We start from the raw sequence: 12,078 nt of genomic DNA on the forward strand, positions 1-12,078 counted from the left end.
ATCAGGGGCAGGTCTCATCATGGCCTCTCTGTAGACCTTTATGCAGCGGCAGGATTGGATCGACTCCCACCTCTGAGGACACAACCCAGGGACATGTGCACACACATAACCCCTCTCGTCTGTAGGGGGTGGGTATGATGCAGAGGTCAGCGGAGAGAGAAATGGTGGACACAAGGCCAGCCCCACGGAACAGGGGAAGCTTCTGGAATCATGGAGCCATGGTCGCGCCCCTCCCTTGAGGAGCTGAGGCAAAGATGCAGGGTCCTTGCTGGGCACCCCCAGAGCCTTCGCTCCTCCTGCAGGAAACCCCAAATCACACAGCATCAGGCAAATCTCTCTAAGGAGTGAAGTCGCTCAGTCGTGTCCGACTCTTTGCGATCCCATGGACTGTAGTCTACCAGGCTTCTCTGTCCATGGGATTTTCCAGGCAAGAGTACTGGAGTGGGTTGCCATTTCCTTCTCCAGGGGATCTTCCTAACCCAGGGATCGAACCCAGGTCTCCTGCATTGTAGGCAGATGCTTTACCCTTTGAGCCACCAGGGAAAGGCCAAACCTCTCTAAACACCCTGCTAATCTGAACAGAGCCCCTTGAAGGGAGAAGCGTGTCCTCTGGGGTCTCGCCATCTCCACACTATGCTCCTAGGTCCTGTTGCATGGGAGCCTGAATGAATTTGAACTCAGCATCTCACATAGAGCAGGAGTCGGCAAACTTGGGTCCTTAGGTCAAATCTGGCCCGCCTGATCTTACAAATAGTTTTATTGGCACATGGCCACACCATCCCTTCCACGAGAGTTGCATGGTTGTGCCTGGGACTGTCTGGCCTGCAAAACCAACCAACCAAACAAAAAGCACTGTGAGGCCTTTTCCAAAAAAGGTTTGCCGACCGCTGCTAAGATCACGCTGCCTGTCTGAGCTGATGATCTGGGCTGTGTTCTGGCTGCTGAGCCCACACGTTCAAGCTCTGCTCTCTAATCATTTAACTGCACAAGAGGCGCCTGTCTGAGGGTCCAGCACTTGCCTGCGGGTGGGTCGGCCTCTCCTGGAGGATCCACGTTCCTCCTATTCAGAAACCTCTGCCATCTGCCTGCGTGTCTACAGCTGCACCCCAGGCTCTACCTAGCGGTTCACTTGTGCCTGAAAGGCTGAAGATCTGAATTAATAAAGATCATCAGCTTTCTTGGCTTGTAGCAAACTATCTGCAGCAACAGATTTTTTTTTTAACGCTTCCAAAGAGAACTTCCTGGTAAGGAGCCAAACACGTCACACAAAAGGAAACAACAAAACAGGAAAGCAAGCACTGTCGTTCGGATGGGGGCTCCCAGGCATGCCATGCCAACCATGTCCCACGTCCCCTGTGCTGTGGTTACCTGCTGTGTTACCTGCTGGACTCTGGGGAGGGAGAGTGGCTGCATCTGGGCCCCTTTGGGAGCCGAGCCCGCTGCCTGGACCAACACCCTCTACAAGGGAAGGAGAGAGGACATTTAGGCTCATCGTACGTGAGTCCTGAAAACAAATACAGGTCACAGCCGGCGTGACCGTGCCTGCTGCTGCTTAATGGAAACGTATGTGGGGGGGCGGTAAGAAGGAGGGCACACACATGCCCCCAGCAGCTTTGTCTCCTTGGGGTCTGTAGTCATCAGGGTGACGTGGGCTGAGAACTGGGTGCCAGCCACACCGCTTCCCCCGGACAGGCTGGGTCACACCCCACCATGTCTCTCACCCTCGACCTGCCCCCGTTTGAGAAGAAAGGAAGCCCAGAGTGGCCACTGCTAGGTTGCAGTCCCAGCATCTCAGTATTGGAAGTTCTTTAACTCAGACTCAGGCCAGCCCCCCTCCCGGGCTCCATGGCTGCTCTCTGGGCCCCTGGGCCATCTTCCCAGAATGGCTTTGTGACTTTGCTGGAGAACTGGTTGAATGGACAAAGCTAGGAAAGTGGGAAGAATCAAATGCACTCCCGAGGGGAGGGAGGAATAGGAGGGATTTGTTTCTGTGGGCCTGGGGCTTCGGAAGTCGTGGACTGTGATTCTGTGATTGGCCTCGTGGACCCTATGCATCACCAGGTGCAGTAATTCTGCAGGGCTTGGTCTCATGAACACCACTGCACTAAGAATTCAACACACTTAGCCCTCCGTAAACTCACCCCCAAAGACACAGAGAACACAGATGGCACACAGAGATCAACAGGATGGATGGACAAACCCCAAGTGTCCATCCACACAGGGGAACATCACTCAGCCAGGAAAAGGAGAGAAGCCCAGCTCTCCACACAGAGTGAATGGACCCTGAGGACATGACGCTCAGTGAGAGAAGCAGGCACGGAAACACACACCATGTGTGATTCTATCTACGGGAAACGTCCAGAGCAGACTGACCCACAGGGACAGAGTGGATTCCTGGTTGCCAGGGCCTGGGGGTGAGGGATGGAGGGTCATTGCTAATGGGGAGGGGGTTTCTATTTGGGAGGATGAAGATGTCCTTGAACTAGCCAGAAGTGGAGGTTGCAAGACACTGTGAATATCTTAAACACTGCTAAATTGTTCACCTTAAAATGGCAAATCTTGTGTCAGGTGAATTTCACCTCAAATAGATAAATAAGAATTTTGTGGACTTACAGGCACACACTCCAAAGCTGAGGCATCCAATATGGAAGATAATAGCTGTGTATCTCTGTGGCCGTTGACATTTACTTTGATTTAAATGAATTGCAAATTTCAGTTTCTCTGCAGCCCTGGCTACACTGCTGGTGCTTGGAGCCTAGTTGGGCTGGCGGCAGGACACTCCCACTGTGCTGGGAAGTTCTGCTGGACGGCACGGGACTGAGAGGAGAAGTAGGAAGTGTGAATCATGGGATGGAAGGAGCAAGAAAGCCCCTTACTGGGGAGGCACTGGGTGCTCACTCTTCAGGAAGCCTGCAGGCGAGGCAGGTGCCCAAGGGGTGGGCTGCCACTGATGCTGGGCTGGGGGGCTGGACCCATCTCCAGCAGGGACGGGAGCCCTGGAGCCTCGGATGGACATGGAGCTGCAGGGCAGAATGCTGGGCCTGTAGTCGCCAGAGGCGGCCAGCACCCAGACCTGGGGCACCTGAGACTGGGGCTGGCGAGAGGGACCCCAGGGAACAGGGGGTGGAGGGCCCATGCATCACATGCGGTGGGCATGGAAACAGTGAGGCCACAGCCACAAGTGATCGCGCCCTCTAGGTACCTGTGCTGGGGTGGCCACACTTCCAAGAAATAAATGCCACACGTGCCCGACTACGTGTGCTAAACTGAATAAGTGGTCTCAGTGTCTATCTACTTGCTTTTGCTGAATTATGGGTTTTATTTTTCTTTTTTGCCAGTACCAATTCTTTCTGTCCCGCTCCTAATTTTCAGATTTGTAAATCATAGATAGTGGGCCTCTGCACGTGTCCACGACTTCTGGTCTGTTCCATTGCCTTCAGTTTCACGTGGAATTATGTTTATGTCTACTTTCTGTTGTATTCCAAACTACTGCGGAAATCTAGGAGTTGGGAGAACCTTGATGAGATGAGAACTTGTGAAAATTCTCCACAAGTTTGAAAGAATATGCCACTTCTAATGCTAGATTCGATTATGAACCAATCCTAAGACTTCTCACTTCTGCGTAGAAGGCTCACTTCCAAGGTACAAGAAAACTGCCGCTAGCAGATGAGAATGAAGTCAATCAGAGTCCAAGAAGGGCTGTGGTTCTGAGTTTGGATCATTTCACCGATTCCTTGGTGGGGCCTTTCAAAACAAATGGTGAAAAAGCCAGATAACATGGGAAGAGGGAGGAACGTGAGGTGCATTTCAACAGCAGCAGCCGTGGAGCTGAGAAGTCAATTCAGAAGAATAGAGATGCCAGGCTCTGCAGATTTAAATGTTTTCCGAAACCGTGGTGGATGTGTCCACCCTGGCTGCACTGGTTTTTCCAGGGCTGCCTAAGCAACAGGCGGGCTGATCTGTTACCTGCGGGGAGGCTGTCACTGGCTGGGCCACGGGCGCCTGGGCAGCCGCCGACGAACACAAAGCCACGGAAGCCGGGGAATCCGATCCACTCTCTGAGTTCTGCATGCTCAGGTCTAAAGAGAGGTGGAGAGAGAGTGAGGGCAGGGCAGAGAGAGAGTGATGGGGGCAGGGCTGCCATCGCAAAGCCTGGAGAGGCGATGGACAAGGTAGTGAGCGAGTGGCAACGACCAGGTTCAAATGCGAGGATCCTGGCCAGACGAGGTAAGTAAGAGGCAGGGGGAGAAAGGCTTTTCAATCATTTCATAAGAAGAGAGAAGGGAGGCGCAGGAGGTATTTTTTCCAACAGAAACCTGAAAAATAGCCCAGCAGGAATTCCTGAAGGACAGGTGTGGGACAATGGCACCAATCTCATCAAGCTTGACTATTTTCAAGGGTTTATGCAATTTTTAAACCATTTATGGAGAAAATTAAAAGCGCTTGTTGGATGTTTGCCATCTGGGGAGCTACCACACCCCACTATAAGCGCATCTCTTAGGGCAGGGTGTCCTCTTGGCACCGTGGCCAGCGAGCAGGTGTCAGCGAGCAGGCCAGTGAGCAGGAGGCCTGTGGGACCTCCTGGGCCAGGTGTGGGTGGAACAGCACCCCTGCGCCCCCAGTCATCACAATCACAGATGTCCCCGGATGCCAATCCGTCCCTTTGGGGGCGGATTTAATACCAGCGAGAAAAAAGGTGACGGCAGAGGAAAGAATTGGCACCTTCCTTTGGGCTGGAGAAAAATCCTCAGGCATTTCAGCAATAAGAAAAGGTGCATTTTGTTCCTCTGCCCATGAGAAAGTGTAAGAGTATTGATATATTTCTCTGCAGCCAGGTGCAGACATCTCTCAAATGGGTCGTTTAAAAATTCTCTACCAAAAAATTCCTGTAACCGCAGCACAAAGTGGCAGATGAGATTCACTCCAGGAAAATGCTGAAAGGCAAACTCTCTACATTAAAAAAAATTTTTTTTGGCCACGCAGCAGGGCATGCGGGATCTTGACTCCCCAACCAGGGATTGAACCCATGCGTCCTGCAGTGGAAGCGTGGAGTCTCAACCACTGGACTGCCAGGGAAATTCCTCTCTTTACTTTTTAACAAACACTAGCTACCTTCAAGCTTCAAGAAGCAGATCAGCAACTGCAGACAGGGGAGATGGCTTTGCGGCCGCACACAGCTGTCTCATCTCTGTTTTGTCCCCTACTGGCCACGGCTCTAAGCATGTCCTCCCACGAGTCTGGGCTCCCAACTCCCGGGGAGACCTGGACAGCATAGCACACACCACAGTGCCCAGGACATGCTGCCAGAAACTCTGTGTTTCTCTGTAGCCCCAAGAGTCTCACCTCCAATAATAAGTAGATATTTTAAAGCCTTTTTAAAAAATTCAAAGAAAAACTGATAATAGATTGAAACAATTTGCCTAAGGGAAGCAGAAATGAGTGCATGTGTGTTTGTTTGGATCTGAGAGTGCTGGCTAAATTCCATCTTCATTGACTATCCCAGGTCCCTCCCACCCACCCCCAGTGCCTTTGGTACCACAGGAACCATTTGATGGACTGTGGCCGTGCCTTGGCAATTTTCTATTTCCTGTGACCTTGACTCAGTTCTCACCACCAGAGGTCCCCAGATCCATACAATGACTGCTGCTTCATGTGCTCTTTGCCTCTTTTGGAGGAGGAAGAGGAGAAGGGAGGGAGAGGGATGGAGAGGGAGGAGGAAGAGGAGGGAGAGGAGGAGACTGTGAATTTCCAATCTGTATTTGCTGGGTCTCCAGCTTTCTCTCCTTCCTGACGAAACTCACTTTTGGAATTATTCTACTGGAATGTGCCTAACTTGTGGTCTTATATTCACGGTTTTCTCTGACCGTTTAGCCAGTCAGCTACCCACTCTGTACTATTGTGTCCCCATCTGAAGCCAGGAAGCGGGTAACTTCAGTAGCATTAGGGGGAAAGTGATGCAAGCTCTCCAGGAAATGAATCCACGAGTGAGAAAGTGAGGAGGCTGACTTCACTGAGACCAGTTCCTTGGTCCATAGTTGAGTCTTACGGAGACAAAGAGAGGCTGTGAGTGAGTGGGATAGATGGCGGGCCCATGCTCTGCTTACTGTGGCCAGAATGCACTTTCCAGAATGTGAGTTAGTCTAACACACTCCTGACCAGGATGCACTATCTGTCTCACACTGTATGGCATTTAGTGAAAAAGTTGGCTTAAAACTCAACATTCAAAAAACTAAGATCATGGCACCTGGTCTCATCACTTCATGGCAAATAGATGGGGAAACAATGGAAACAGGGACAGACTTTATTTTCTTGGGCTCCAAAATCACTGCAGGTGGTGACTGTAGCTATGGAATTAAAAGACGCTTACTCCTTGGAAGAAAAGCTATGATAAACTTAGATGGTGTATTAAAAAGCAGAGACATCACTTTGCTGACAAAGGTCTGAATAGTCAAAGCTATGGTTTTTCCAGTAGTCATGTATGGATTTGAGAGTTGGACCATAAAGAAGGCTGAGAGCCAAAGAATTGATGATTTTGAACTGTGGTGTTGAAGACTCTTGAGAGTGCATTGGACAGCAAGGAGATCAAACCAGTCAATCCTAAAGAAAATCAATCCTGAATATTCATTGGAAGGATGGATGCTGAGGATGAAGCTCCAATACTTTGGCCACCTGATGCAAAGAGCCGACTCATGGGAAAAGACCCTGATGCTGGGAAAGATTGAAGGCAGGAGGAGAAGAGGATGACAGAGGATGAGATGGTTGGATGGCATCACTGACTCAATGGACATGAGTTTGAACAAGCTCCGGGAGATGGTGAAGAACAGGGAAGCCAGGTGTGCTGCAGTCTGTGGGGTCGCAGAGTTTGACATGACTGAGTGAACAACAGCAACAAATGTCATTCAGACCAGAGTCAGCAGACTTAAGTCCCAAGTGGGACTTACGGGCCCACCTGATCTCTGTTACAACTACTAGACTTTGCCATCATAGCATAGGAGCAACCATGGCTGACACATGAATGAATGATCTTGGCAGGTTCTGATAAAACTATTTATAGAAACAGGCGATGGGCCATGGTTGTTGGTCACTGATCCACATAACTTGGGTTTGATAAAGTGGTGTGGTTTCGGAAGACGTAGAAAAATTACACTGCCTTGATTCGAAGCCTGAGGCCCACAGGCCTTCCATCCAGCACCTTGTTCCTGAGGCCACATCTCACCAACACGACAGGACTTGGGGGGACCCCAGAGGGTGACTCAAATTGGGAGAAGGGTGAAGTCGCTGACATTTAAAGACAAACGGAAATATCAGACACTGGTTAAATGCCAACTGTGGTCTTCTTGAAGCTTGATGATGCTGCTGCATGCTCAGTCATGTCCGACTCTTTACGACCCCATGAGCTATAGCCCGCCAGGCTCCTCTGTCCATGGGATTTCCCAGGCAAGAATACTGGAGTGTGTTGGCATTTCCTTCTCCAGGGGATCTTCGTGACCCAGGGATCAAACCTGCATCTCCTGCACTGGTAGGTGGATTCTTTACCACTGTGCCAGCTATCCTGAAGTTTATGAAGCCACAAAGAAGGCTGATTCGTTGAATGCCAGAACCCTAAAATCCAGGGGTACCCCTTGAAACTCAGGATGGGCAATTGGGCACAGCTCACTTTGGGGGGGCTGTAGTGTGTTGAAGGGTGTCCCCCCAAATTCATGTCCCCCTGGAGTCTCAGGATGTGACCTGATTTGGAAACAGTGCCCCTGCAGATGTACAGAAGGGAAGCATGGAAAGGAGATCACAGGGGATGAGGGGGCCCCAAATCCAGTGATAGCGTCTTAGAAAAGGACACACAGGGAAGAAGGCCATGCGATGGTGGAGGCAGAGACGGGTGATGCGGCTACAAACCGAGGATGCCGAGGCCCTTAGAGTTGGAGGAGGCAGGGAGAAGCCTCCCCTAGAGCGATCATGGCCCTGTCGACACTCTCTGGTCTCCCGAACTGCAAGAGGATTGTTTTTTGGTTGTTTCAAGCCACCCAGCTTGTGGTACTTTGAATGGCATCCCTGGGAAACCCACACAGGGGTCTCCCTATGGTCCACCCCGTGAGGTTCTGGGGTCCTGCTTTGGTCAGGCACATTGTATCAGGCAGCTGATACACATTTAGCAAATGAATGAACACCAGTAATGCCTCAGTACTACATCTGACACTGAATGATAAAAACTTACAGATAGCATTTCAGATAGTGAGAGTCTATGATGGCAGTTTATGAAACAGATAATGATACATGGAATTATTATTTCAAGAGACAGTACAGTTGGGAAATACAAAGAGGTTCATAGAGGTTTCAGAAAAAGTACAAACCACCTGGTTATTTCAGGGGTACCTAGGACTCTCCTGGGAAGGATAATGACTCTTTGAGACCAAATTCTCTGCTCCCTCAATTCATCCTTTGACACTGGGATCATAGACAGAATGACAGACGCCTGGTGGGTCAGTCTGGCTGCTCCTGTATATGAAGACACAACATGCCCATCTGCAGAGAGTGTGATACCCTTCCTTTCCCACCTAAGATCACCAAGGTTGTAGGTTGCACATAAGCTGATCCAGTTTCCTGCAAAAATGTTTTTTTTTGGGTCCATTAATCAAGGGCTCTTAGCACATCAAACTTTAGGGTTTTTAAAACATGGTTTTTCAAAGGCATGCAAAAGAAACACTGGCTTTCAGTAACGGAGCAGCAAATTGGCTGGATTAAACCTTCTGCAGAAAACAATTACAAAATCTGGGCAAATTATTATTTTTTTAAAGCAACTATTTAGACACTGGAGGGTGACCAAAGCAGGGGGCACTGCCAGGGACCTGGCCCTTGGAAGACCACTGTCACAGATCAGACTGCCTGGGGACTCTGGCTTTCGCTGGGGGGTAAATCCCCTGTGCAGGAATGCTTGGGTGGCAGAAAGCAGCACCCTGGGCATCTTGAAGAGTCAAAGGAGAGAGTTCACAATGTTGGGGGGCATCTTGGAAGGCAGAGAGCCACAGAGAGGGTGAACCCCCAAATCTGACTACATAGTACACCAAAATCTTTAGCCAATTGGCTAAAAACCACACATGTGGAGGAGACATGGGGGTCTTGGAGAAAACCCGGCAGTTCAAAGATGAAAATGCCAGGAGAAGATTTCAGCTGCTACTTACTACAGGAGGGCAGTTTGAGCCCAGCCAAGTTAAAGGCCATCAGGGGGACATGGCAGAATCCAGAGATTCTGTAACATACCACTCATGGTGTCCAGGACCCAGTAAAGACCATGAGCTATGAGAAAAAATAGGAAATTGTGATTCATACCCAAGAGAAACAACAAAAGAAAAATCAATTACAACCAAACTAAGATAATCCTGCTGTTGCTGATGAAGCATATTTACTGTATGACTCCAGTGATATGACATTGTGGAAAAGGAAAATTATGGAGACAGTAAAAGATCAGTGGTTGCCAGGAGTTGGTGGAAGGAGGATGGATAGGAGGAGAGAGGGTTTTTAGGGCAGTGAAAATACTCTGTGGCTTCTTCAGTGGCACAGCAGTAAAGAATCTGCCTGCCAGTGCAGGAGACACAGGTTCAATCCCTGGGTCAGGGAAATCCCCTCGAGAAGGGAATAGCACTCCACGCCAGGATTCTTGCCTGGGAAATCCCATGGACAGAGGAGTCTGGTGGGCTACAGTCCATGGGGTCGCAAAAGAATCGGGCATGACTGAGTGACTAAACAACAACACCAGAAACGCTCTGTAGGATACTATACATTTGTCCAAACCCATTGAAAGTACAACACCAAGAGGGAACCCTAGTATAAAGCATGGACTTTGGTTAATAATGATATGTTAGTGTTAGCTGCTCAGTCGTGTCTGACTCTGGACTTTAGCCTGCCAGGCTCCTCTGTCCATAGGATTCTCCATGCAAGAATACTGGAGTGAGTTGCCATTCTCTTCTCCAGGGGATCATCTCAAACGAGGGATCAAACCTGGGTCTCTGGCATTGCAGGCAGATTCATTACCGTCTGAGCCCATGACGTGTTAGTATACGTATACGATCAGCTGCAACAAATGGTCTGTCTGGTGAGGGATGTTGATAATGGGGGAGGCTATGCAGGTGTGAAAGCAGAGAGTATACACAAAATTTCTGTACCTTCCTTTCAATTTTGCTGTGAACCTAAAACTGCTCTTTAAAAAATCTAGGAATAAAAAGACTGACAACCTTCTATTTAAAAATTGACATGACAAGAATGAAAGAGAAAAGAAAAGGAAAAAAACACAGATTGCCAATGCCAGGAGTGGGATGAGGTCTAGCACTACAAATCTCACAGAAATTAAAATGATAAAATGGAACTATTATGAACAACTTTAGCCAATACACTTAACAATTTAGATCAAACAAACACTGTTTTGAAAAGCACAACAAACCCAAACTGACCAAGATGAAATAGAAAATGTGCAGTCAGGGCTTCCCTGGTGGTCCTGTGGTTAAGAATCTGCCTTGCAATGCAGGGGAGAACCAGTTCAACCCCTCGCCGGGAAGATCCCACATGCTGTGGGGCAACTGAGCCTGTGCATCACAACAACTGAAGCCCATGCTCCACAGCTACTGAAGCCTGTGAACTATAGAGCCTGTGCGCCACGAGAAGCCACAGCAACGAGAAGCTACTAGAGAAAGCCCTCACACAACAATGAAGACCCAGCACAGAGAAAAATAAAAATTAAACATAAATAAAAAATAAGTTCTTAGAAAATATATGGTCATACAAAGAAATTGAATACATTATTGAAAACCTCCCTACAAAGAGAAGTCCAGGCTTAAACAGTGTCACTTGTGAATGCTATCTAACACCATAAAGGGAATTAATAAACAAATTCCACCAGAAAATAGAGAAAGTAATACTTAACAACTCATTTCATGAGGTCAGCAAAGTCCTGATACCAAAATTTGATTAAAAAAAATTATAAGAAAAGTATTTAGATCATTATCTCTCATGAGCACACTTACAAAAATCATAATAAAAATAATAAATCAAATCTAGAAATATATAATCAATATAGCCCATACTTACATTGTCGATTGACTTTTCTGATGGTGCCCCAGCTCTCTTCCTTCTCAGTTGATCTTTGACAAAGGTGTCAAGGCAATTCAACAGAGAAATGAAGTCTCTTAAACAAATGATATATCCACATGGGAAGAGAAAACAAATGAACTTTGACCCCTGCCTCACACCATACACAGAAATGATTTTGAGTTAGATCACAGACTTACACATAAAAGTTAAAACATGATACATTAGATTTCACAAACATTTTAAACTTCAGCTCATTAAAGAGTTCATCAAGAGCCCAAATTGTTAAGTCCCAGTCTAGGAGAAAATATTTGCAAAAATTGTATCTGACAAAGGGCTTTTATCCACAATACATAAAAAGCTCCCTACAACTCAATAAGAAGAAGACAATCTAATGGGCAAAAGACTTGGATAGGCACTTCATAAAGGTATACAGACGCCCCATAAGTATATGAAATAGTATCTAACATTGATAGTCACTAGGGAAATGCAAATCAAAAGCACAATGAGATGCCACGAAACACTCAACGACTAGAACGGCTAAAATAAAAATTTGACAACCAATGTTGTGAGCGCATGCAGAAACTGTAACTCTCATACACTTGTGGGGATGTCAAATGATATCACCACATTGGGGAAAAGGTTTGGTAGTTTTCTAGTAAGTTCAACCTACCCTTTAAGGCAAAATTCTTCTCCTGGATGTTTATCCAAGAGAAATGGAAACATATGTCTTCAAAAAACTAGCACATTCACAGCAGTTTTCTAGCCAAAAGGAAGGAAAAATCCAAATGTCCATCAGAAGAATGAATCGGAAACTGCAGATTGTGGTAAGTTAAAGATGCAGAGCATAATCCCTCAAGCAACCACTGAATACACACAGACATGGACACACACACAAACACAGCCAAAAAGCCTATGGGGAAAGCAAGTCACGGATAGAGAAGTATGAACTGCTGATAACACGTGGGTGAATCTCAGAATCATTACACTGAGTGAAAGAAG

The 12,078-nt window shown here is 47.7% G+C and overlaps 1 protein-coding gene across 4 annotated transcripts in view; it reads right to left on the reverse strand.

Annotated features, from left to right (window-relative positions):
• The window catches only part of RFX2 (regulatory factor X2), a 92,952-nt gene that overhangs the window by 39,690 nt on the left and 41,184 nt on the right, over positions 1 to 12,078 (reverse strand). For 2 of the 4 annotated variants that reach the window (XM_027547414.1, XM_027547410.1), the window contains exons 2-3: positions 3,967 to 4,079; positions 1,369 to 1,458 (exon numbers count right to left, since the gene is read on the reverse strand). In XM_027547414.1, coding sequence (XP_027403215.1) covers positions 1,369 to 1,458; positions 3,967 to 4,071 — 195 coding nt within the window. In that variant the 5' untranslated portion in view covers positions 4,072 to 4,079. The remainder of the gene's footprint in view (positions 1 to 1,368; positions 1,459 to 3,966; positions 4,080 to 12,078) is intronic. The other 2 variants (XM_027547413.1, XM_027547415.1) reach the window with 2 other exon arrangements.

Source organism: Bos indicus x Bos taurus, chromosome 7, assembly GCF_003369695.1.
Source record: "Bos indicus x Bos taurus breed Angus x Brahman F1 hybrid chromosome 7, Bos_hybrid_MaternalHap_v2.0, whole genome shotgun sequence".
NCBI lineage: Eukaryota > Metazoa > Chordata > Mammalia > Artiodactyla > Bovidae > Bos > Bos indicus x Bos taurus.